Source organism: Megalops cyprinoides, chromosome 1 (assembly GCF_013368585.1).
Source record: "Megalops cyprinoides isolate fMegCyp1 chromosome 1, fMegCyp1.pri, whole genome shotgun sequence".
Classification (NCBI taxonomy): Eukaryota; Metazoa; Chordata; class Actinopteri; order Elopiformes; family Megalopidae; genus Megalops; species Megalops cyprinoides.
In genome coordinates this window covers 52,545,661-52,573,258 of record NC_050583.1, presented here as the reverse complement: position 1 = coordinate 52,573,258, position 27,598 = coordinate 52,545,661, and the positions used below count along the sequence as shown (strand labels likewise).

The window sequence follows — 27,598 nt, the reverse complement described above, 5'->3', positions numbered from 1 at the left end:
AAAGTTTGCAGTTGGCAGCAACTGAAAGTTGAGCATGTTTTAGCATTATGAATATTCCACTCCTTCATTTTGAGATGATTCACATGCATTTTTCATGTTTCTGTTGTTTTGGAAAGTATCCATATTTAGCAGTGCCAAGTGCAGATGTAAACATCATACAGTGTGATGCAAATGCGATTCATATTTTCTGGACTATTAGCACTGGGAGATTAGATAAACAGCCTGCCTTCATTTTTTTTCCAGGGAATTTCACTCACAATATTGTTTAACCCATTGTTGTGAGCTACAGTTGTTCAGGTTACATTTGACAGCTGCCTTGATCCAAAACGATCTGCTTTTGTGCTTTTCTAACTTCCTGGAAGCTCTGAGCTATGAAGTGTCTGATGTGGTAAAAATGTGTTTGATGTTGCATTGGACTTGTAAAGGGAGGTGTTTATTTATTTATCTACCTTTATTGAACTCACTACCTTTAAGTCTCTTTTTTCATGTGAGACAAGAAAGGAAAAGACAAGTTATCAGTTTTCAAAATTGGCCAGATCTGATCTTATACTGTCATCATTTTCAACTGCTAAAACCCAAAGCATGCCAAGTCCTCATCGGCATTCTCATTAAACAAGGTTTAAAAAAAAAAAACAATCCTTTAAAAGTGCGCATGTTCACATGAAGATCACATAAAGCCGGAATGATGCGCCTTCCTCATCTTCCTCTCCATTCCCAGCCAAGTATGCAGACTCGGTCTGAAAAGGCACACGGCGGTAACCGCTGTTAACACGCGTCCAAGCGGGCTGCCCTGCCCAGTCGGGAGCGAAAATCGCATTTCACGCCACCCTCTATAGCTGTGTCCCCCCACGCCCCAGAGGCACCCGGAGGGGTGCACAATAACGCCCATGTGAGCTCATATTCTACTAAACCCCTCTCGGTTCCCCCGCTGCTCCGTCCCCGAGCGTCTCCTTTGTTGTCGTGGCTCCCCAGAGCGGCCCTGTTTCCTGCCCAGAGGGGATTATGCTCTTTATCCGAGGAGAGAGGAGGGAGGCTGGCTGGGGGGAGGCACGGCTCTCCTGGCTCTGTATTTGAAGTCGAACAGTGAAATCCAATCCTCTCATTTAAGGAGTCATGGGATCCGTGGGAGGCGTTCAGAGAGGACCAGATTTTGCACGTCCCTCTTGCTCCCGGGCCCCGGTTCTCAAACGGCCGTTCCCGCGACAGGGGCCGATTGTTCCATCATATAATTATGTTGAAGGTGTTGGGAATACTGCAGATTTTACATCTGGGAGGAGAAACTAAAAGGCAGCTACATTACTGTCAGTCCAAAGTCCCAGTGCTTCAATATCTATTTTATGATGCTGCAATTCATACATTGAATGTATTATACATGTCACTCTACTCGATATATGAGTGCGCTTGCAAGGCAGTACATCTCTGCACGCTGTATGTCTGGGGACTGGGATGAGGAACCAATGAGGGCAAGCTAAGATGCTCTCTCTCCTCCTCCCCTCCCTCTCCGTGAGCTTTGGAAATTGATCAACCTCATGGTGAGCTCGCAAGTGATAAACACGACTGCCAGCTTTTCAAGTCGTAAACAAACATCAGCGCAAGCGGTTTAAGTTATAAACAAACCTCCCCGCGAGCTGAACCCCGCACAGAGGTCTCCAGCTCTCCGGCTACGCTGCTGTTTATGGCTGTTCATGTTAATGAGGTTTGGAGGTGAGCGCCATGCTGATGTAGCCGCTTTAATTGGAATCAACTTCAGATTGGGCGTCCCGAACGGTTGCGGTTCGGACAGAGTTTGGAGCAAAGTGGATGGGCAGCCAGCGCTGTTTATTTCTCGCAGCTCGAGAGCCCACCGACTGCGGCTTGATTAGATTTTGCTGTTAGCGCCGTGCCTCCGAGCGCTACTGAAATGGCAAAGCAAAACAAAGGATCTCTCATTCTCAATTACTGACCAGTTTGCCAAGACAGATGACAAAAAGCTGACTTGTCTGCAAGCGCAGTTTGTGCGCAGTGAGTTAGGATGACAAGAGGGCTCATTGCGTGTCACTTTGAGTGTGCAGACGTTTGAGTGCCTTATCCAAGTGTGCTAATGAATTCTAATCTGCCATTTATCATGGCTACGTTCAAGCTTGTGTGTTTAATTCTGTTGGAAACACACACATACTTACCTACTCTCTCTCTCTCTCTCTCACACACACACACACACACACACAAACACACATATGCAAACAAACACGCTTTGTGAGGCTAGGAAGGCTTGGGTTATGAATTTTTCCACTGCTCAAACCTTTAACTGATCTCAGAACAGCTCCGGCCCAGGAGAAGCTGGCTGCACGTTGTGCTGTTTGCCTCAGCCGTGGGCTGTGTCAACATGCCCCCGTCAGAACAATTCATTCTCCGTCATTGTCACGGACCGCGTGCCGTGGCCCTTCAGTGGCCCCTTGATTGCAGCAGCCCTCGTAAAAAACCCTTTTGCTATCTGTTCCATTCGGAGCGTGCAGCCCTGTCTGTCAGCTCCACTCTGCCCTCATCTCCCAGGTTCTGACAGGTGTGGCCGGGCCTTGACAGCTGACAGACGCTGTGCTTGATTGACTCCCTCTCCGTCGCTGCGGCATCGTGACAAACTATTACTCATTCACGTTGCAGGTCAAAGCTGACCTCTTTTTTTTCAGGGTGGGGAGGAGGGAGTGAGGGAGGGAGGATGAGGGGATTGTTTGTTTTTACCTCTTAGATGTAGAAATGCAGCAAATTAAAATTTCAGAAACACTAGAGAGACAGAGTTTGCCACAGGGAGAGAGTGAGCTTTCAGCTTCGAAATTCTCTCCAAAGTTAAGTGCTTGTTGATCGTTTGTGTTTCAAGCTTTGTGGATAAAGTAGTTTGAATTGACTTGCTTTTGTTGGTGTTTTATCCTTTAGCCTATTTTTAAACATTTTTTTGTGAGGCATTTAATAATACATAACGTTTTGACACCAGACTGCAGAACATTGTGTCCTTTGTCAGGGTCCTTTTACTTGCTGCAAAAAGGACAAAAGGACACCATTTCCAAAGTAATATGCAAACATGTATGCTGTATTTTAATTACCACATAAAGTGAATGGTTCCACTCATCTTAAAATATTTGTAATATAATACTTTAATATAATATAATTGAAATAAATCAGTAACAGTATTACAAGCTGTGGAGATATAGCTCTGCTGATGGGAATAGACTAAGGAACCGGCGAGCCAGCCAGGAGGAAGACAGCTTTGCTTCTTCTTCGTTAAATAGTTTCTAATATCCCGTCCTTGTCGTCATTAATTACAGCTCCTTGAAAAGTATTGGCAAAGCAGTCGATAGGGTATAAGAATTCCGCTGGGTGCCTCAGGTTCTCCGAAATGTCAGGGCGCGACTGAGGCTGTGAATTTATATTAACGAGGGGGTCGCATAAAGAGCAGCGTCAGGAGACATCTCCGCTCCTGTCCCAATGTCACACAGAAAAAGCGGCATCAACTGCTCTCAATGGCGCCACCTGTCAGCCACGGGATGGCATTGTCCGCAGGTGTCTGGTCACCTCCTCCACCAGACTGCTGTGATACCTGTCGCATTGTGGAGGGGTCACTCACACACCCACTCTCCATCATTGAGAGAGCCAGGTAGACCCTGAGAAAGCAGCTCCAGACATTGAGGTCTTTACTGTCTGTGTCATGCAGTGGATGGTGGTCAGGTGGTGCTTGAACATGGCAGAGTGAATTGGTGCTGGAACAGGGCAGGTCAGTCAGTGGGAAGGACTCTTCAGTCTGTTTTCGTGGAGACTGGTTCACAAGGAGGGCATGAGCAAATCCACAGACACCTTGACAGAGTCCGCACCCCCAAAATCATCCCCAGCCACTTTTGTTTCACCAAATCCATATCCAAAATTCACATACTAAAATCCATATGCGTACAATGTTGTTTGTTTTTTGATGATAGAATTACCATCACTGATTAAGTAGATCATGTAGGTCATGTGATGTTTGTTATTTCTTCCTTTATTTTGTGTTTTAGATACCAGGACATGAGACGACAGATTGGATTTGAAATTCGAGACATGTGGTATAATTTAGGTAAGTCACTCACTGTATCTGCTCAGTGTCACTGAATGTCAGTGTCATAATCACATACATAAAGTACTGCCTGGCAGATTCTTACTGATTTTTTTTTAAACAAAAACTCACCTGCAGATTTTAAGAAACCAAGGGTATATTTAAATCTCTTCACATTGTGATCTTTTAAAATTTAAAGAGGGTACAAAATTGAGCAACGGTCAGATAATACATTACACTTAACGGGACACTGAAGTCTTCTATGGTGTCATGATGGGTGTTGAAGCCACAGCAGGAGAAATCACCCAGCAAAAAGAGAGAGTTGATAAAAGGGACTCCTCTTTTATTAGCATCATAGCAGGGTGCGATTTTAGTCACCTGTGTGCTTGAGCTAATGCGGGCCTAATTAAGGCTCTTACATTGGATTTATTCATTCACTGTGATTTCCATCTCGTGAACTCATTTGTACCTGAGGCAACAGTCTGAAAATCAGCCACCTAATAAACGTCAGGGGAATGAAGACAAACGGGGAAATGAGCTCAAAAGAGCAGAAATCCAGATTCGCTTCTGAGGACTTCACTTCAACAAATTACTTTTGTCCCGAGAGCAGCCTTAATTAATGGGAGGCTTGAACACTGCCGGGCTGGTGGTCCAAATCTGAGATGTTGCGGGAGCACTTGACAAGGACATGACGTGGAGTGGGTAGAAATTACCAAGACTTTGATTGATTGACATCTGGTTTCAAGCGGGTCCTCCAATCCCCAGCGAAAGGGAGCAGAGGAGCCCAACCCCTCAGCTTCTCCAGCGAAACCTTGCGCAGCTTGGCGCCCCAACATTAAGCAGGGCGGCGCTAATTCAGAGTGATGAGACGGAGTTCGCAATGTGCCTCTCCATACAGCTGGACCAACAGAATCTCTGGCATATGCCTGTTGACGGCTCCACTCTCGCACCTGCTAAGGCCTCACTCAAGGCCAGCTGCGGCCTGTCAATTCTGGTGCTTTCTCATTTTCCCTCCCATTATTATGGACGGCTGTGGCGGTTGGAAGTCTTCCTCTGGGTCAGATCGGTCTTGTCTTGTTTGGCCCTCCCACCTCTTGTCGTGTAGAGAAGCCGCGGGATGCTGTGCTGTGTTTGTTTAATGATGCTGAATGATTGAATTAACGCAATTGGAGGGATGTCGCACTCAAAAGGTGGAAGAGGTGTTGTAAAATTGCAGCCCCTTGAAGAGATTGAGGGCGGTGTTAAAGAGTTGATTACGGGACTCTAGTTCTTAGTGCAGACTGAGCCCTACAGCCCAGATCAAGTCAGTGCTGTATCATTTGACATTGACTGGGATGGCTTAATTATCATCAGTTAATTGCTAATATTTATATCAGATAGGATTTTGTATGTGAAATTCAAAACCAGAATACTTCATTATGTGGAACTACAGAGAACAGATTAACTAGATGGTCTTTAAAAGACAAAAAGGATAAACGCTTGGTGTTAACATTTCCTTCCAGAAGGTTGTGTTTTTCAGAGTGCTGGTTAATGCAGTGTGGGGTGGCCCAGGCCATGTGAATTGGTTAAGGATTTGATCCTGTCACCCACAGGGTGCAGGATCAATCACAGGTGGGGCACTGCCGTTAGAAGCCAATAAAGGCTAGTAAATGAAAATATCCATCATTTCACTACATACATCCAGAAACTTCGGTGACTAGGTGGATGGCTATTGGAGGCTCTGGTGGGCTGTGGGTGGGGGCTTCTTATCCAACTATGGCCAGGTGCAGCCAGGTTCCTATCCAACAATCCAGGGAGATATGGTGATGCTGGTTGAGTGCTGTTTACGATAAGCCCCTCATGGATTTTATCTCTCTCTTCCATGCTGTGATTGACAGGTCCTCACAAGATAAAGTTCATCCCAGAGATGGTGGGTCCCATTCTGGAAATGACGCTGGTCCCAGAGATCGAGCTGAGGAAGGCCACCATTCCCATCTTCTTCGACATGATGCAGTGCGAGTTCCACTTCACCCGGAGCTTCCAAAGGGTTAGTCAGCTCTAGAAAATACTCTCTCTACAGCCCAACCCATAATGGAGTTCTGGGACTGATATCAATGCTGTTTATGAAGCCAAGCGCACCAAACGCCACATCTGCTGATAGCCATATGATAGGACTGTAAAAATTTTGGAAATAGGAAACAAACACATTTGAATTACTTCCAGTGTATTAAATAAATGATATTTCAGAAAAATTAAATTTAAGTTTGCAAACCACATAAAATAAAATACTGCTACTGAATTAAGTTATAATAATAACTCACATTAAAGCTTTAAACTGAGGTGAGGTTCAATCATATTATATATATATTCACAGTTATATATATATATATATGTGAATACCTGGTTGTGGCATAAATACAGGCATTACCGCAAGACTGGTGTACAATGAACTTTACTTGGTTGCATAAACCAGCTATGGTTATGTAGGAAGTCATATTGGTGAATAGCTGAAATCATTGAAATGATACATCAGCCGAGCATCAATTCTCTGTTGGGTAAAACGTTCAGTCCTGTGACTCAGCCAGGCCGATGTCAGTGCAACCAAGAGAACCATCTTCCAAATAAGTCAGGATTCATAAAGCACTATGTGCCTGTAGAAATAAGCTGTTAGGCACACACAAGACCATTAGTATTCAGACCGTATTTCTGTTGATTTATTCTCAACACAGAGTGCTGGGCACCTGTAGATATGAGAGAGGGTGAAATTGCAGTGTTGATTCAGCCACTTAGAGTCTGATATTGCCTGAAGTCAGTCTGTGATGGGCAGGAAAAAGCCGAATGTGCCCTAAGAGGAACAGCGGCTTCCTCTGTTACTAATATCTGTAAAATGCTCTTTGGATCACATCTATAGTGTCACCTGCGCGGAAATGCGCTCTGATTTCACGACGAGTTCACAACTCCTAAACCCGCATAGCTGGAATGGACAGCCTTGGCTCACTCTGCCGTGTAATCCGCCTAATAGCATCTTTAAGGGTCAGCTGTCCGGCACACATGGTGCCTTCTGATTGGTCCCAGCTGTTCCGTCATTAAAAGTCATCCTGCGCTTATAAATATCTGTTGAGGGGATTTGGTATCGGTCGAAGGCGAATTAATCTTGGGCTGTTCTCATTCGGGTACGGCTCTCAGTGCCACTGAAAACTCTGGGAGGTTCTGCTAAATCAGGTCCCTGGTCCCAATGGCCAGCTCCCAAAACCTGCCCGTTCCCCTTCATCCGCCAATACCGCGCCCCTTTATGTTCGGAGAGAGAAGAAGCCTTTGTGTTACAGTATATATGCCTGTCAGCCGCGGCTTCATTGAAAGAGAAGTGAGGTGCGATCAATTTCAGTTTGGCCCGACCTCATTTACAGGCGAAGCGTGTTCTCTTTATACTGGGTTCTCTCAGCACCACGTAAATCCACACTTTACCAGAGTACGGCACTGCATCCATCCTGGCAAGGCCTTCCGCCGCCAGCTGACACGCTAACACATCATGCGGGCATTGCAAATTGGGTTGTTTCAGCACTATAAAACTATTTTTATGCAGCCGCCATATACAAATACAATCAGTATTAGCTCCATGAATCACTGTCCCAGGACGGGTGGTGGGAGTGGACTGTGGTCGCCACCACCTCCTCAGCAAAACAGCACGCAACAGCAGAGTGTAGCATGGTACTTGGCTGCAGCTAGTTCCGTCCAGTCAAGAGAGGGAAGTTAGCGAGTGATAATGAACAGATTAATATGAGCTCACAGTCAGCGGGGCTGAAAAAAGGGTGATTAAGCAAGGCGAACTGATCCCCTCCCCCCCACCCCCGTACATCCCCCCCCCCCCCCCCCCCAACCTCCCTCCGCCAAACGCCAAAACCAGGGAGAGAGAGGGAGAGGCGACACTAATGAAATGAAAAATTAGCCGCGCTGATTATTTACGCTTGTGCCATCTAATTGCAGTTTGAGAACGAGATCATCACCAAGCTGGATCACGAGGTGGAAGGGGGCCGAGGAGACGAGCAGTACAAAGTCCTCTTTCAGAAAATGTGAGTGTTGATTAAAGGCCTGGATCGCACCGGAAACCCAGACAAGTTAGATAATGATAATTACAGCACAACAACCCCCCTCCAAACAACTGTTGGTAATAATGATCCTGTGACAGTTGGGTGTTTTTTCTGTTGTAGTTGCTGCCACTGCTGTTGTGTTGAATATGAAAACTCTGTTCCTTGCACTGTTTTTGGCTTTATTTACATGAGTAGTGGGGCGTGGTGGTTTCACCAGGAGGTTGCATGTTCCAGCGTCTGTTAGGTCCCTGCTGGTTTCACCCTCCTCATTTCAGTAAATGTGATTTTAGTGAGCTGCACTGATGGCTACGTGGGCAGCAGTGTGGCGTAGTGGTAAGGAGCAGGGCTTGTAACTTAAAGGTTGTTTGTTTGAATCCCTGCTACGGCACTGCTGCTGTACCTTTGGGCAAGATATTAAACCACAGTTGCCTTAGTAAATATCCAGCTGTATAAAGGGATAAAACTGTAACCTATGTAAGTCGCTCTGAATAAGAGCATCTGCTAGATGAGAGTAATGTAATGTAATCGGTGAAACAGAGGCTGCATGTATGATGCTGTGTAATCAGATAAATGACACAGGGTAAAGTAACCTGAGTGTTGCTTTAATCCCGCCCACTCCTTGGCACCAGTCTTCTCGAGCACTGCCGGAAGCACAAGTACCTGGCCAGGAGCGGGGAGAACTTCGTCACGCTGGTGGTGAGGCTGCTGGAGAGGCTGCTGGACTACAGGACCATCATGCACGACGAGAACAAGGAAAACCGCATGAGCTGCACGGTCAACGTGCTGGTGAGGAACGCGGCCACGCCCCCGCCTCTTGAATATACGTTTGACTGGTTGATTCATCAATTTGTTTATTAGTTAAAACTGGAATGCCATAATGTGCCATTTGCTATAATGTAAGCTATACACATTACTCAAGGTTCAATAAAAGTACACCATATGGGCATACACATAAATACACATACATGCGCACACACACACATGCACATGCATGTTCATATTGTGTAGATCACATACAGCACTTTGCTTGCACAAGGAAGTGGTAAGCACACAGACATGCAGTTATTTCATAATGAATGAAATGTATGTCTTATTGTCTTAGAGTTGATAGCAATCCTCTCTGATGAAAAATAGGCTTTCGGGCTTTTTTTCCCAGTGCATTAACTTGAATCTCTGAGGCTGTTGAGAAAAGGAAATAGCAATTGTAATTAATTATCTTGTAAGCATATTTGATAAAATAAAATGCAGCTTGTTCTTAGTTCTAAACTGTTACATTTCCAGTTATCCAATCCAGCATTTTTATCAGCAAGTGCCTAGCATATATAGCACTTGTGTTTTCTGACCAAGATATTAAAGAGTCAGGAAAAATGCACACTCAAACACTAAACAATTTATGAAGAAGACTTATGATTTTCTGAGCAATGTGGAAAAATTGAAGGGTTTGATCTTAAACTTTCATATTCCTAATAATATGTTTAAGGAGAATGAGTAGCACTTGAATCAGAATTTGATTTACCGTAAGCAGGATTATTCAACATCAAATCAGGAGGCGTAATGCAGGCTGACAGCGGTAATGACGCATATGAATGAACGCGGAGGGCTCTGAATATGTATCAGACGCCGTGCGTTCACTTCGTCCTTGATCAGAGAGAGGCGCCTCCGCGGAGGAGCGCATAACATTTCCCGGAGTGGCCTCAAAGGGGAGCGCGAAAGCGGCTGCCGGGTTCGCCGTCGCGCTGAATGCCACCGCCTCTCCCGACATCTTCGGAGCGGGGAAGTGATGATTTTCTAAAAGGTAGCCGAGGAATGTCGGCGGCCCTTAGAAGTCACAAGAGCTTCTGGAACCTACGTGGTATTTAGCATGGCTGTTTAAAAAACATCCAGCAGCTGCAGTACAGATACGTCAGCCCGTATTTGCTTGAAATCTCTTGCACAGTCGAGGCAGTCACAGAATAGGCCAAAAGGGTGGCCTGTTGCTCTGTGCGTGGCTGAGAGACTTCTTTGTACACGCACGGTCACCATAACAGATGGCAGTATGTCAGTACGGTGACTGAACCCGGGTCCAGATCCAAGGCCATTGGACACTAGAGCAAAGCAATTAACCCCAATTGCTTCTCTGAGAATAAAACTGTACAAAAGGATAAAATAACAATATAATATACCTGAATCACCCAGGATAAGGGGACTGAGTAGCGAATAAATAATGTTATGTAATTCTAAAATAAATATGACCGTTACAGTGGACAGACTGTAATGTGGTGTGGTACACCTAGTCAGTGCCACAGAGGGCTTTTTCCTCTCTCTCTAATCATCCAGTACTTTCTTAATCTGCATTAATCTTCACCTAAAATTTGCTTGCCCAAATAGTTCCTAAATAGGTTCCTAAATGATTCCATGAACTGTGATTTTCAGTCTGTCGCCGGTCGCTTGCCTCTTTGTGCTGAGTGTGTAAAGGTAAACAACTATTGAACTAAGAAACAACAAGTTCTATTTTGAGTGGATTGTACTTAACTTTTCTTTTTCTAAATTGCAGGCCACAGGTGTGGCTGAATTCTGCTCCACGCTTCCTCCTCTACTAGCTTCCAGTTTGATTAGCATATTTCATGTTTCTAGCACTTGGGTTGTTCAGGCAGGGTCATGCAAGTCACTGTCTCATTAAACATTGAGAATTGCATTTCAGAGAGCTCTGTTGTTCCCTTGTGTCTAAAAGTGTCTCCTCTATTGTAGAACTTCTACAAGGAGATTGAGAGAGAAGAGATGTACATCAGGTAAGTGGTGTGGCAAAGTGGAGTCTCTTGCCACTGGGTTGTTTTTTCTCACAGAGAATGTTAGTGTGGAGTACTGTTTGTGGTGCTGTTCTCATAACCATGGACCTTTACTCTGAAGCAGCACGCTGTCATTAAAGCCTTGGAAAAAAGTAATTGCTTCCGTCAAAGACATATAAGGCTTGATGAACTTTCAAATAAAAGCCAGCCAGTCACCCTCAATAAGGGCATCAGTAATAAACAGTAATAATAATGATAATAACAGTAGGTATCCAGTCATCCATTTATCCATGTTTATTGATTCCTCAGCCTTAAATTACAAAGTGAACGCTGGGTTCATCCATGAGGACATGGTGCTCCAGTCTTTCATATAAATAAGCGATTGCTTTGCTCATACAGTTTCAGGAAAACAAAATGCTTGGCTGCTTTTCACTGACCTGACAAAGAAAAAGAGCTCATGCTTTTCAAATTGAAATTACCCATCATCAGCGATAAGTCAGTCTGCCTGGATTATGTAACGGTTTCATTCTGAGGATTTGACTTGATTCTAAATGAAATATTCACAAGACAGGAATGCCCTTTAAATTCAAATTCCTCTACTCCTGGTTGTCAGGACGCTTTCATTATCTTAACAAATGAATCCCGCTCCGGCCCTCCACTGAAGTTACGAAAGGTGGGGCTTCGAGAAAAGAGAGGGAGGCAGATTATTAATGGTGGGAAGAAAAAAACGGAAATGTCAAGGCGTGAGCCTGTAATTGTTTGCTTTTGGGGAGATTTTCCTCCCTTTCCTTCGCTCTTTTCTCTCTCTCTCTCTCTCTCTCTCTCTCTCTCTCTCTCTCTCTCTGTCCACCCCCCCCCCCCCCACCCTCTCCTCTGGCATTTACCGACGACTGCCTTCTCCATCGTGTCCAGGTACCTGTACAAGCTGTGCGACCTCCACAAAGAGTGCGATAACTATACCGAGGCGGCCTACACACTGCTGCTACACGCCAAGCTGCTCAAGGTATCAGCTCCCCGGCACATTCTCTCAGGCAAATCACTTGTGCAGCACGGGTACGAGGGCGGGAAGTGATGTCACAGTGGGTTTGGGATGCAGAACGTACGAACTGTGGATAAGCACTTAGTGTGATGCTTGTTCAGGATCACTGATTTGTTTAATGACGTTTCTGGGGTTGTCATTATGTGTATGTCCATACAGTACCATACAAAAGTTTAGATATACCAACTCATAGAAGGGTTTTTCTTTATTTTTACTATTTTCCATATTTTAGAATAATAGTAAACACATCAAACTATGAAATAACACAAATAGAATTATGTAGTGACCACAAAGATGTTAAACAAATAAAAAGTTATATTTTAGGTTCTTCTTTTTACATACATTCATCAATTTCAAGCAGTTAACCATAAATCTCTAGATGAAACTGTCTTGTCTCTTCTGCATGTTTCCTGTTATCTTAATCAGGTGTATCCAAACTTTTGACTGGTACTCTATATACGAATATAAATGGTAGCATTGTATTTTTCACTGTAGATGCATTCACACACACGCACACACACGCACACACACACACACATACACACACACATACACACATGCACATACATACGCAGACATACAGTGCAAACATAATTACTCTTCTCTGTCGTACCTTTTAGAAATGACCTCTTCAAAATTGCTTTTCCAGCACTGGCCAGTTGACCCTGTTATAAAATGCATCGAATGAGAACATTGGGAACCAGAGCCCTCAGTGCTGATTGTTTGATAAGATTTCAAATCTGTGTAGTACATCTTGCTACAGAATGGAAATTAATAAATTTGTTATGGTGCAAGAGCCATGTACTATGCAAGATAGAGCTTTCCTTTGTCTTCAGGTGGGAGAGATGGGGGGGAGAATACAATGTACTGGAATATTGGTTTTAAGAAGGCATGGACATGTACAGGCTTTGTACTTTCCCACATCAATGATACAGTAAATCTGTGAGATTCATTGTGAATGTAAGCGGGCCGCTACCTCACACTGCATTCAAATCAGTTTAATTCCTCCTGGCACCAGATGTGCGATGGGTGGGAATACTTGCTGAGCAGTGACTTCCTCACCTTTTATAGGCCAAGGGAATGCAAATGATCCTCTAAACTGATCCGTCTCTAATGGGCTGAAGCCGGAGTTACAAAGGCAGAGAGAGCATTGAGAAAAAGAGACTTTTTTTCCCACGTGTCACTGTATTATAGCGAGCTCCAGCTCCCTGCTGTGTTATACAGTAAATATCCAGCAGTATAAACATGTAAAAAATTTAACCTCTGTAAGATGATCTGGGTAAGAGCGTCTGCTAAATGACAATAATGTGATGTAATCTAATGTAAAGAGGCGACGGGCGCACAGTTGCATGCAATCAGTGTCTGCGACCGAACCGCTCCAGGTCCAGGGCTTTTATAACCCTGACCGCCACCACTTCTGTACACTTAACCAGGGAAGGTGGTTCTCATTTTATGACCCTGATCATCGCCTGCTTACATCATCATTAAATCCTTTTAAATTTGATGGACCGGCACTGCTTGTGCCATTTAGCTGATACAGTGGCTTAATAAGACAGACTCCCTAACATTTTCTGTGAAGCGTCATAAAATATCAGTTAGCCCAGTTACATTATCCTGGTAAAAGTTATTTTTTAGTTATTATTTCTAGTATGCTTTTTTACCTCTTTTTGTTGCATAATAGATGGCACTTGACAGTTCAACTAATTGGGTATATTTGCATATCTCTGTGTGAAAGATTAACCTGTCACATTGGCTATTCTGTGGGATGAGTGTTAATCTATTAGTTATCTACACGTTGGCTGTCACCAGGGCTCACTCGGTATTGAAGAGGCAGCATTCCAGAAAGGTGTCTACCAAGGCTTGAGCTGCCAGATTCAGATCTTGTCAGCTCTACGGCTTGGGAAAGTACAGCACTGTACATTTTACTCCAGTCGTCTGAAGCACATTGTATATTTGCTCAAAATTGTACAGCTTACGGCTCGAGCCTTTGTCGCGGTCCCTACAGGGCCGTGGAAGTGCGGTATGGTATTAAGTTTTCCATGCGGAGTGGCGAGTGTTGGGGGGGTGGAAACTATTTATTTTAAATTCCGGTGGTCTCTGAAGCAGCCGCGGAATTCCTCGCTGAACACTTGACTGTCGAGCGAGGAGGGTGAGAGGAGCTTATTATACTGTAAAATTAGATTGATTTTTAGCTCGGGCCGCTGGGTGAGGAGCCGTCTCACTACAGAGGCTCGTTGTGTGAAGCCGTCGCAAAAGCGAACCATCTCCTCTGTCGTGCTTGAGCACAATGGCCGAGGAGGATCACCGGTGCTGTGACTGAAGCCTGTATGATGCGGTCACAGTCAATCCCCCCCCCCCCCCCCAACTGCACCCATCCTTGTCCCTGCTGTCGTTTTTGATTGATCTAAATGAACTTTATCAAAGATGAAATTGCTCCTTCGTGAAGAGACTCCGACGGCCCCTTCTGCACGGCTGCTAGAGAGTCGTGTCTAATTTACTGAGAGGCGTCTATCGACGTGGCGTTTGAGAGCTTTGTGTCGAGCGACAGTATCGAGCCGATCCCATCGTCCCCGCTCTTCCGAGTGTGCCGGTCAAACTCAAATGTAATCATTGTAGGAGGATTTACAGAAAGCCTCTGAAATTCCTCTGCACACAGTGGCGGAGCGGTGATGCGGTTCGATTCCGTGCCAGCACGTTACTGTAAGTGCTCGCATGACTGTGTCACACCGCTGTGTTTCGCTGTGTTTCGCTAATAAACCTCACGTCTTGTTCGACCCCGTATTATTCCTCTGGGAACTCTACGACTTTCATAATTCAAAACAGTGGTGAAATGTCAGTTATCTTTCCTAAGGCAGTGAATCTATTGTGATGGGGCCCTTTTAGTAAGGCCAGTAAAAGTGTCCATCTGATTCTGGGCTAGATTCGTCCAGCCGCTGAGAGTCCTCATTATTTAGCATGTAGGAGCAGTGTGTAGGAGCGGTGTGTTGCGGACGCCAGTGTTAGGTCAGCAGAATCCTGCCTTTTAATCTTCCCTGTTGTTCTAGGCTCAGGTTGTTTAGAGAATCAGTGGATTTGGTAATGCATATTATAGTGCTGCTGTGTAAATCAATATATCTGATGTATTCTTGCAGGGGCCAAGCAGTATCCCCCACCCAACACACACAGTCACACACACACACAGGGCTCTCTGTATCCCTGCCCTAGAATGCTTACAGAGTTCATTATACATTATAATTCACCAGTGTCACTCCTCAGCAGTGATGTATGATCAGTTTGTACGTGCATGTGTGTGCATGCGCATTGGTATGCATGTGTCTATGCCTATGTCCGTGCCTGTCTCATGTGTATTGAATGTGTGCAGGTGTGTCGCGCGTGTGTGTGTTTTCTTGCATGCGTGGTATGTCCTTGTCTCAGAGTATGCTCAGGACCTGCATACATGCACAGTACTACGCAGTGCTGTCTTCACGTCTCGTTGGTCGTGTCCCCCACAGTGGTCCGAAGAGGCTTGTGCAGCCCATCTGACCCAGAGGGACGGCTACCAGGCAACGACGCAAGGACAGCTGAAGGATCAGCTCTACCAAGAAATTATCAATTACTTTGACAAGGGCAAGGTAGGGGACACGCAGGGGGGAAAAAAGACAATAAACACAATGTCATATTTAAGATGGCACGGACATATCTGGGCTTTTCAACTTTCCAAGATCAGAGGTATGTCGGTAAACCCCATTGTGAAGGTGAGTGGGCTGGTACCTTGCACTGCATTCAGATCAGTTTAATTCCTCCTGGCACCAGGTGTGCGATGGGTGGGAATACTTGCTGAGCAGTGACTTCCTCACCTTTTATAGGCCAAGGGAATGCAAATGATCCTCTAAACTGATCCGTCTCTAATGGGCTGAAGCCGGAGTTACAAAGGCAGAGAGAGCATTGAGAAAAAGAGACTTTTTCTCCCACGTGTCACTGTATTATAGCGAGCTCCAGCTCCCTGCTGTGTTTTCTGCCACCTCTACATTAGGCAGGGGAGGGCATAATATCCCTGCTACGTGGTGCTCCACACCTCGTTCACAGGGAGAAATGGGGAAAGGTGGTGGGGAGGGGAGATGAAGAGGGCATTTAGAGATATGTCTCAATCTGTGTAGAAATCTGTCTGCAGCAGGCGTCCTGTAACTATGTTAGTTCCTGCGGTGAGTGAACCTTTCGTTCAGGGCTCCGTTAAGCTGCAGGCTTTAGCAGCCTGGAAGAATGATCTGTGACCAGAGCCTTCCCGGTGAGGGAGTCTGTGGCTCTGAACTGGCTGGGATTTGACGGCTGGAGGGGGCTGGCACCACGCAGGTCCCTCAGCCTGTACCCACCATCAAGCTTCTTCCTCCGCTCCGGATAGCCGTGGCTGTGTAATACGACACCAGCACTGCACATAGCAGCAACAGGCAGAGCTCAGCTTACTGAGTGTGCAAGTCTTACCACTGATCTCTCACTGTCTGTGGGTCAGAGCGCACCGGGCCAAGGCCCTGGTGCAGTGGGAGTGGGAGTGGGAGTGGGAGTGGGGGGGTGGGGTGGGGTGGGGAGGTGGAGAGGGCTAGTTTTCCAGATGGTACACACTCGGCCACTGGCAGACTTCAAAGCACAAATCTGCAGCCAGAACGGTACAGAGCACAGGAAAGAGCCAAGGCCTCTGAAGCAATTTGGACAGCTCTCTGTTCTTTTGGCACAGGGTTAGACCTTGTCATGTGCCCTGGTCCATTCATCGAAAAGCTTGTTTCGAAATGTCTGCGATTGGGGGACTGTCATGTATGAGAAAGTAACATAAGAGAACACATTTGTACTGGAGGCTTTCTCAAAGAGTACACATTTACATTTATTCATTTGGCGGATACTTTTATTCGAAGTGACTTACAAGTGAGCCAAAGTACAACACGAGGAAATAGCCGTGTAAAGAGTCAACGATATTAGAAGCACTGCATGATGAAGTTTCAACAGTTGGCAGGACAAGGTGCAAGCTGGCCAGTAGAGGTGCAAGCTAGCTAGTAGATGTGCATACCACAACACCTCTCCACAATCTGCATGTATGCGTGCGTGTTTGCATGCATCCGTGCGTGTGTGCATGTTCCCTGTAAGGAGTGATTTCCTGAGGATGTGATTTATGTGTACCTACTGTACAGCTTCTGTTAGAGCCCTCACTTTGACATGCTCTTCAGAAGCCCTCTGGTCACATATGACCTCAATTATAAAAGGATTTCTCAGAAGAGCGCGCAGTCTTGTTGCTTGGCAATTAAGAAGGACTCCGGAATGTTCTGGGGTTTAACACACACAGATAAGAATGCTTCACGTGACATTTCCAGCCAGGTTGTGCCATTTTGGGTACCATTGCGGTAGTTATAGGGATTATATGTATCAGACACTGTTTGCCTCCCATGTCAAAACCAGTGACTTGGTCTGTGAAGAGTGAAAGGGTGCAGATGGTACCCGAGTCTAAAATACAGAACCCTTTATAATGCTTGGCTTCACTGCTGTTTGTGAAGTTATCATTATTAAGTGGCATCAGCAGGTCTGCAAAAAGTTCGGTCAGGAAATGTGTGAGCATTCAGAGCAATAAGTCAACACAGGTAAATTGGGGAGTGAAGTATTTTTCCTCAAGCGAAATATGCATGTGTTCTTTTCATTGTTTTAGTTCAAATGTTCTTTTTTTTCTTACCAGTGGAATATCAACAAATCATTGTTTTTTTTTTTTTTCCAGACAACGTTTTGTCTGGCTAAGGCTAATTTTCCAGTGGTAAGAGTGCACAAGCAGGCAGTTTTCAGCAGTCACTTGTTGTGATTCTCGCAAAATGGAGTTAATCAACACTTAGCAGAAAGATGCCAGCATCATTAAAGCAAAAAAAAAAAAAAAAAGGAGTGTTCTTTGCTGGGTGGTATATCTGGATGTGTTACTGGTGTCTCTTTTTTGTGTGTGTGTGTGTCTTTGCTAGATGTGGGAAGAGGCCATAATACTGGGCAAGGAACTTGCAGAGCAGTACGAGAATGAAATGTTTGACTTTGAGCAGCTGAGCGCCTCCTTAGTAAGTAATGCTTTTTTTTTTTTCCTATGCAGGTTTGTAATACAATACACAGTAACTGTGTCAATGACTGAAGAGTTTGTCTGAAGCAATATTTTTGAATGTTAAGTGAGACAAATATATTAAGCCTGACATGTATGGGTCTTAATATGTACTGCTAACAGTTTTGGAAATCCATGTGGAGGTTTATGCTCTGAGTCTAGTGGTGGCATGCAGATTGTGGGTCATGTCACACAGCTGCAGAATGCTGGGGTGGTGTGTGTCTGATTGCCACCTGCTCTCACTCCACAGAGGAAGCAGGCCCAGTTCTACGAGAACATCGTAAAGGTGATCAGACCCAAGCCCGATTACTTTGCTGTGGGCTACTATGGACTGGGGTTCCCCTCCTTCCTGCGGGTAAGGAAAAGCTCACTGCCGTGCACCATTAATGCTGTTATTATTAATATTGCTGTGCTCCGCTAGTATGAATCTGCGTGTATGTGTGTTTGCTCGTGTGTATGAGTGTGCCTGTATGTGAATGTGTGTGGGTGTATGTGCATGTGCACATGGTGATACACACTTGCCTGACAACTGTTGGGAAAAGCACAGTGAAAAAAGGAGTGCCTTTATTGCATCTTAGAGACAGGGGGAGTTTCAGACTTACATTTCTATCTGCTTCCATCTCTGTCTTCGTGTTTCTATCACCTTCTCTCTCTTTCTGTCTCTCTCTCCCTCCCTGTTTTTTATCTCTCACATTCCCTTCCTCTCTCTTACTTCTGCCCTTCACTTCGTTTCTCCCTCCTTCTGTCTCCCTTCTTCCTCCCTCTTCCTCTGTCTCTCCATCCCTCCTTTTATCTCTCTACCCACCCACCTTTCCATCCTTGGCTCTCTCTACCCACTTCTCCCTCCCTCCTTCCTTTTCTCTTTCCACCCCTCTCTCCCTCTCTCTTGCTTCCTCCTCCCTCTCCCCTTCTCTTTCTCCCCTTATCTCCCCCCTCTCTCCCTCTCTCTTGCTTCCTCCTCCCTCTCCCCTTCTCTTTCTCCCCTTCTCTCCCCCCTCTCTCCCTCTCTCTTGCTTCCTCCTCCCTCTCCCCTTCTCTCCCTCCTCTCTCCCTCCCTCTCACTTTGTTTGCAGAGGAAGTAAGTGCTTCACCACGGCACGAGCGCTGTTGTAATGTAGCAAGAATGAATAATGTAGGAATGCCGGTGTGAGTAAAGCACTCTCCCTGTTGGCAGCGCGGTGCCTTTTCTGAAGCCCGTCACGCATTAGCTGCTGTCTTTATGGCAGGGGAGGTGTGGTAACGCATTTACTCCGCACGTCAGTGTCAGGGTGTGGTGGAAGGCCTGGGCAGGACTGACTGCGTCACAGCCCATTTTTCCCCTGTCAGGTTCTGACTGATCCCTACCAGAATCTGCTTATTACTATTATTTCAGATGTACAGAATAATTCTGTGCTGTTGGTACCATCAGCTGAGCAGGTTTTTGCAGTGGCTTGATGCAATTTATACATACAGAAAAATTACAGTGAATGAGAAAGATTTGTTTTGTGAAGATATGGGTGTATACTGGGTATTTTGTAGGCTGTTTTTTCTTTGATTCATTTTTTCAAAGTTGCTATTGATTTGTGTATCTCACCCATAGGACTCATAGTTGTTTTATCATGCCCTCTTTATACCATGAGTCCTGCCATCTTTTAGAGAGGGAATGTTAACGCTTTGAAGGAAACTTTGTGATCTGTCTTGAACTGTAAGGGATAATATTCTCTGTCTTCTTTCATGCCATTTCATTCCATTTACATTTGACATATTTGTTTTGACCTGTCAGATGGCGTGGGCTTCTCATTCCCCTCATGTTTATTTAAAAATAAACGGTAGGGCGTAGAGCAGTTTGCGGCTCTTAGAATCGACTCTCTCGCTCCTCTCACCAGCCATTTGACCTGCCTTGTAAACAGGGCAACATTTATCGGAGGAGATCTTTTTTTCCCAGCGTGCACTGCACTCCATCCCATGCAGCGTTGCCATGGTTCCACCGGGGGAGCTTTGGTCAGTGGAACGGTGTGGAAATGAAAAGCCGTGCACCCCTGGGGTCCTCGGAGCGGAGCACTGCTTGGGCTTCGGAGGCAGGGACGATAATTGATGGAGGCTTATCTCCAACTCTCCCCTGAGCTAAGGGCACAGTGTGCTGCTTCAGTCAGGAGGGGGGAGGAGAGGGCAAAATGGCTTACCAGGGAGGCGTCGTAATGAACAATCTGCTGATTGTTCGTGTCAGCGTGACCGTGATAACAGACTTACCTGAGAAGTTGAGGGACTGGCCTTAGATTGTGGTCTCAAAGCAAAGATTTGGAGTTCTCCTTGAGACTGTTTTTTTAAGAATGTAGTGGCAGTGTAGTATAATGGTAAGAAGCACGGGCTCATAACTGAAAGGCTGCTGGTTCAACAACCCTGGAAGCTTGGTGGAAAATCAATAAGATCACAAATCACCCACTTAAACCATGTAAACTCACACCAATTTGGAACAACCCCGATTTCTTAATCAATAAGACCGCCTTCACATTTAATACCTGGAAAAGTAAGGGAATCACCCACTTACAACACCTGTTTGCAAATGATAAATTCTTAACCATCCATGAACTAACACAGAAATATAACATGACCCAACCAAACTTTTTACAGTACCTCCAGCTTAAAAATGCACTAAAAAATAAAATACAACTTTCCAACATTGATCTACAACCACCACCATTAATAGAAAAGATAGCATCCATTTCAACATCTGAGAAACCTTTATCTAAAATATACAAACACATATCATCACCAAAAGAAGAAGCACTACCTATACCAATAACAAACTGGGAAAAAGATTTAAAAATTAAGACTGATCTCAGTTTCTGGAAACAAATATGTAGCAACATCTTCTCCATGACAAACAACTCCCAACTACAGCTAATCCAGTATAAGGTCATGCACAGAACACACATCACCACCCGTAGAATGCGCCTCATGGGCTTCACCAATACAGATATCTGTCCACAATGCACCCTCAACACAATAGATTGTTATTATCACTCTTTCTGGCAATGCACACCAACCAAAAATTTCTGGCAAGCCATAATATTTGAACTCTCCAAATTTCTGGGTCACAGCATTCCACTGTCCCCGTCCCTTTGCCTTCTAGGAGATCTCACACCCATCAGTCATATTCACAAATACCACAAGATCATACTTGTCACCTTAACAATAGCCAAAAAAACAATACTCCTAAACTGGAAATACAGGCACAAACTTTCAATATCACAATGGCTTAATCTGTTAACAGACTACCTCTCAATGGAACGAATCACAGCTAAAAACAATAAACAGACCAAATTATTCAGTAACACCTGGGAACCCATCCTTGTAGCTCTGAACTTTCCAACAAATTGACCCCCCCCCCCCCTTTTTTTTTTTTTTTTTTTTTCTTTTTTTTTTTTTTTTTTTCTCTTTTTCTTCCTCTCTCTCCCCCTTCTTCCTTCTTCTCCCCTTCTCCTTTAATAAAAGAAAAAAAAAAAAAAAAAAAAAAAAAAAGAAATATAACCATAGCAGTTTCTGATTGGTACAGATGTAGATTGTGGAAAACCTTTAATAGTCTTTCCTTTTTTCTGAATAACCTGTTCATAGCTTTGTCAAATGCTAGTAAAAACAAAATCATTTCTTTGTAAAAAAAAAAAAAAAAAAAAAAAAAAAAAAAATAAAAAATAAAAATAAAAAAAAAAAAAAAAAAAAAAAAAAAAAAAAAAAAGAAAGGCTGCTGGTTCAATTCCCCGCTGGGGCACTGCTGCTCTTCTCTTGGGCAAGGTACTCAACCCAGAATTGCCTCAGTAAATATCCAGCTGTGTAAATGGATAACATTTAAAAATTATAACCTATGTAAGTTACTTTGGATAAGAGTGTCTGCTAAATAACAATAATATAATGTAATGAAATGTGATGTTACACATGTGACAAAGTTGATTTCATAATTCCAGGAAGGAACCATGGAATGAGGTAGATGTTGTTATGGGACACACCGTAGCATGTTCACCATTGTGATGTCAGCTCATAAACCACAATTCTAAATTGTAAATCTCATAAATACCTCAGTTGATTTAGTTACATTTAATGTTGCATAATAGTTATAATCTTTTGGCAGACACTCTTATCCAGAGCGACTTACAAAGCAAAGGCCACATGAACAATAATACAGCCATCAGACCTAGTGTCGAACTAAATTTAACCAAGTGTCAGTACATTACACAGTGGCACTGTAAAGAGTGCCAGTCTGAAAATGCAGACTAACAATCAAAACCTCAACAACTGGTATCAGTGTCAGTGCGGTAGTACCCTTAAATGCTATTCAGAATGACTCAAGTGCAAGTCATTTCATTCTTTATGCTCAAAGGTCATCGTTTCAGGCCAGTGACTACATGGCATTGTTGGATTGAAGTGCTTAAAATCGTAAGGTCTCTTCAACACAAGACTAGTGTACTGTTGCATTCCATTGTATGACTGTGATTCACTTTGCATTGCATATTGGTTCTGAAAAAGTGCTCTACTTGTTGTCAACAGCATATTTATCTTTTACTTCTTAATCTATAATCGTGCTGTGTACATCGTATTTTTTAATTCATTTTTGATGTTACAGGACTAATGATGTTTTTGGAGCCTCTTCCTTCCTTGAGGAATAGTGCATTTTATGAAATGCATGACAGGGTTCCAGGAACTGTTTTTCCCCCTAGGATTGATTTGTTTTAGAAATGCTTAATTCGGCTGTTCATGATGTATTAGCTGCTAACGTGGTTATTTGTCAGACGCTATTCTCGTATAAAAATACATACCACCTGCTTTAAATCCCCAGCTTTACCGGGCCCCTGCGGTTTGAGAAGGTGCCAGCGGCACGCCCTCGTGGATCCTGACACCTGATGACGCTAAGCCCGCTCGCTGATTCAGTGTCAGTCGCACGCTGTGAGGCTTCGCAGTTTCAGGCTTGACGGTGTGAAGGGACACTTAAATCTGTTAAGTGTGAATCTTCTGAGGTGGAAAATGTGTTTATTTCCACACAAACACTGACTCGTGGCACACCGGGAGTCAGTAAAATCAAAGAGGGGAGCGAGCCGCTCAGACAGGAGTCGCTTATGAGGTGAATCTCAACGGTAATTAAAAAATGTAGTAAAGGTACGACTGAGTGTGTGTTCTCTTGACCAGCTCAGAGCTGCATTTAGATATTGCCTTCAGTTCAGAGGAAGCACCCGGGTGGGTGTTGTTTTCTTCAAGTGCTTCCTGTGTACAAAACACAACCAACATTGAATATGTTTCCAGCCGGGATCTATGAAGTGTCTTTCTTACGTGTCACTTATTTTGTTTATGTAGTTCCTGACAACAGTCAGAAGTCTGACTAGAATCCAGAACGTAAACAAGGAAGATTTCAGAGCGATCTGACTGTTTATCATGTATTTAAATATTTGTGACCCTCTGTCAGTCAGCTTGAAGTAATGTATTCCAAGCTGAATTTGTTTGTTTAGATGTTTTTCCCCTGTTGTTGGAAAGAAATGAAGTGAAAGAGAATCTCTTAAGCAAGCGCAGGGCTCACCTCACTCCGTTTATCCTGAAACTATGGAATCTTAGACCCTTATTCTGGTGAAAATGGGACAGTGACAGTTAAATGTGATTTCCTTCAAACTGTAAGATTTGTTTAACAATCCTTTGCAGTACACATCCAGCCCCACTTCCCTTTTGAAGCGCATCGTGGTGGTTGCTCACTTGTGCCAGTGCTTTAAAGATATGCAATATACATTCCCGTCCACACAAATGTGCATGTATGAACACCACCAATGTATTTTATGTCTATTGAAGTACCTCTGTAAATTGCTTAAAGTGAGTGATAAAAGCTGTGTTGATGTTTCAACATACTGCATTTCATATTCTTTCATTTCTACTATGGAGTGACATTTTTGATTAATTTTATGGGGTAGAAACTACTGTACTTCTTTGTATTTGTTGCCAGTCTTATTCTAATCACTTATTTTTCAAGCAGGAATTAACTAAGAAATGAATCGTTGTACATTAGAAGGGAAAACACATTTTCTTTGGCACATTTGAAATAGTCAAACCTTTAGTGCAAATGTCATCATTTGAACTCTACTTCCAGGAAAGTTCATGGATAATGGTACATTTTGTGCCTTTGCTCATAGCTAGCAGTTAAGCCACCTACATGTATTCGGTAAGTCAGTCTCCTAGAACATAATTGTTTCCCTATTAGTCGTCAGCCTATCAGATTAATTTAGAGTATGTGAGTCTTTTTTTCATGGGTCTTTTCTGTAGTAGATTTCTACGTAAGACAGTGCACAAGCCAAATAAAATGGAATTTCTCTTCTCTGGACCACTGCTGTAAGGGGGCAGGTAATCAGTGTCTGTGAAGTAACTGACACCTGGAAAAAGTCAGTCAGGGCTACTAAAGTATGGACACGAACTAACAACATCCAGACCCATTCATCTGATGTGACCGGTCCATGTTTGTCTGAGGTATTGTCCTGCCTAGTTGAGGTCTATTGTCCTTTATTTTTTGCTTCTGATTGTTGCAGTGCATTTTGGCTCACATTACAGGTTGGGTGCGGGGCACCGCGCTTGATCTCCAGTTAAAAATGAACCAGCCATCTGTATCATCTGAAAGCATTTTGATAGAGTGATTACGGCTTAGCTGTGACTTCAGTGTATTGTAGTGATTAGGGAACTACAGTTATAGCCAAAAGGTTGCCAGCTTTAATCCTGGCCGGGGAACTGCTGGGGTACACTTTAACATGGTTCTTCATCCTTTCCGGTGTCGAAGTGAATACTGCAGATATGTACAAAATGTAATGTATGCGGTTTGTACTGTGCAAGGCTGCCCTCTGAGCACATGAATAATGGTATCTTCAGATCATTCTTGTTTGGATTGTGCTTTTTTTCTGATCGATAATTTAGTATTTCATTGAACTCACGGTTTTCACCACTGGTTTCAGACTTGCTTTCAAGTCTGGTTTCATAAGAACGTCCTTCAAATCAGACTCCTCTTCACGCAGCAATGAGCCATGCATGGCGATCAGGAGGGTTTTGATAAGGGTGAATTATACATGGGACCACAGCCTAGGATACGTCTCCATTATGGGATGGCAGCAGTAAAACGGAGAGCTTCTATCTAGAGCATCTCCCTGTCATCTCGTCCTTTCATCGACAGCTGCCGTTCGATTTCAGTCTCGTTCAAGCGATGCGGGTAAGATTTGTGATGCAGTCGGCATCAAACGAACACCTGGCCCTGTGAAGGACTCCCCAAGGTCAACCCCATTGGTGCCAGCCACTCTTTGTGCTGTTAAAGGCATGTCGCACTGACATATACCCAGGGTTGGGGAGTAATGGAATACGTGTAACGGCATTATGTATTTAAAATGACTGTATTTCGCTACAGTTACCATTTAAATTGATGGTAATCAAATTACAGTTACATTTTAAAAATATTTAGATTACTGAAGGGATTACATTGGATTTTTTTTTCATTTAATTTCATTTATTTTTTTATTTAAAGTTTATTCAGTTGGAAAATCTTTCCAATGATAGGCAACTCCAGGGTGTATCTCCCATATGCCCCTCACGAAAAAAAAAAATAAGAAAAAAGTGCGCAGCCTGCCTGACTCACAAGACAGTAGAATGCAGAGTGAGACAGAAAGCAACCAGCGCAACGCGTTTGTGTCCTGGAAGTACCGGGACCATTATACTTTCAAATTTGGCAAAGGTCGCAACACAACAGTACAATGCAAGCTGTGTTTGCCAGCAACCAAGCTGCTGTCCGCTTCAAAAGAGTCGACCTCTAACCTGAAGAAGCATCTTGAAGTAAGTTCTCTTTTTCATTATTTAAGATAATATTGATCGCTAGCTAGCTATCTTACATAGTTTGGCTGCACTGGATTAGCTATTCAGCTAGCTAGTAGGGTAGTAGGTATAGTATTAAAGCTAAATAGCTAACGCGTAGATACAGTGACAAAACAAGGGAAATTTCACATGTTCAAAACTGCGAGTACTCCACCAGTTTTACACCACGCATATTATACATTAAATTGTTAAACTACTCCTTTCTCACTCACAGTGTATTTAGGGTGGCTCGTGCCTTTCTAACTTTCATAAAATGCTTTAAATGTTTGTTTTTTTTTGTTCATGTGAAATGTTATCATAATTAAAAAGTATAGACTGTATTTTTGTATTGTAGTAAAAAAAAAATCACTCAAGTTTAGCTATTTAGATTTATTAAAAGTAACCCTCCCAACCCTGCATATACCCCAGAAACAGCACATTAACGTCTGCATCAGGTCCAGATCATCCCATGTACATTAGAGTGGATGATGGCCCCACCAGACTCAAAGCCACCTCATCACTCAGAGCTGAGAACAGCCCTAGGTGTATTTCAGCATGACAGCCCATTGGATTAAGTGAAGGATTAAAACTTCTGAATGGGGATTTCATGTGTGCGATTCCAAAGGGGGGGAAAAAATGATGAGATGAGCTGCTGAATGTTTGGACAGGGAAATAATTGCAAGTTCTCTATCTTTTTCTTTTTGCATTTGACTGAAATTTCACAGGCTTTCTCCGTTAGAGCACAGACAGTTTTTTTTTTTTTTCTATCTTTGTATTCCCCTGACACGGTGAATCGCTGTACACTCTGTTTGCCTGGGTGTATTGTCTAGAGCAATGTTCACCCTGTTTTCAGTGAATTCCCTTTTCTGTGACGACTCTGATACTTCCAGAGAGACGTCTGTAGAAGCTCTCCAAAAGTTTCCTCAGTAAAGTACCTCATGTAATATGTATCATACCCTGTTCTGACGCTTCCAAATACAGGCCTGTCATGTTCTTTCATTTTCAGATTTCTTTGACATTTTAGGCTTACCAACGGGGGAAATGAAGTTTCCTTTTATCTCCTCGATATCCAGGTGCAGAATCTACCCCGTACTGCGTTGCAACTGTTATTTTTGTCAGTTATATAACAATTACTCATGCCCAGGTTGAATTGTTCATAATGCTCTGGTAACTGGCTGACTTTGCTGTGTGACAACAGGAGCCGCATAGCTCAAGCAATGAAAAGTAAAGTGCAGTGAACTAAATGTGTAGAAGCAAGGTCGTATTGACAGCACATCAGGTGATTTGTGATATATAATTTCCCACCTGTTTCTGAACACCGCACCCAAGACAGTTGATAATAGCAGGTTTTGTGGGGTTTTATTCTATTCCCAGCTTGCAGTTAGAGCTTGTTTTGAGGGCGGTCCATTTGCCTGTTCTTCCAGCATGCTTGAGATGACCTCAGTTCTGTGTGGCTCATATGGAAGGAAGCCAAGAGTTTGCTGTCATATTAAATTCAGGGACTTCGGTATGCAAATTATGTTAATGCATTGCAAACACCCCAGCTGGATCTTTCTGGGAAAGGAGAAATTTTAATTTAATGTTTAATTTTTAAGGGAAAAGCCCTCAGGTGTGCAATTATATCTGCGAGGGCATTTTCATTCAAAATTAAACATTGAATTAAAATTTGTTGTGCATGGTAGGGTTGACATAGGCGAAGCTGGCATTACACAGAGCAGAGTTCGGTTAGGTAAGATTCATAGGACATTT

General features: G+C 43.7%; 1 protein-coding gene across 2 annotated transcripts in view; it reads left to right on the top strand.

Moving 5' to 3' along the window:
- dock1 (dedicator of cytokinesis 1) overlaps positions 1–27,598 on the top strand; it is a 250,829-nt gene that overhangs the window by 185,787 nt on the left and 37,444 nt on the right. For both annotated transcript variants that reach the window (XM_036532118.1, XM_036532109.1), the window contains exons 32-40: positions 4,017–4,075; positions 5,932–6,080; positions 8,018–8,103; positions 8,751–8,907; positions 10,849–10,889; positions 11,799–11,889; positions 15,417–15,536; positions 17,889–17,978; positions 18,267–18,371. In XM_036532118.1, the coding sequence (XP_036388011.1) occupies positions 4,017–4,075; positions 5,932–6,080; positions 8,018–8,103; positions 8,751–8,907; positions 10,849–10,889; positions 11,799–11,889; positions 15,417–15,536; positions 17,889–17,978; positions 18,267–18,371 (898 nt within the window). The remainder of the gene's footprint in view (positions 1–4,016; positions 4,076–5,931; positions 6,081–8,017; positions 8,104–8,750; positions 8,908–10,848; positions 10,890–11,798; positions 11,890–15,416; positions 15,537–17,888; positions 17,979–18,266; positions 18,372–27,598) is intronic.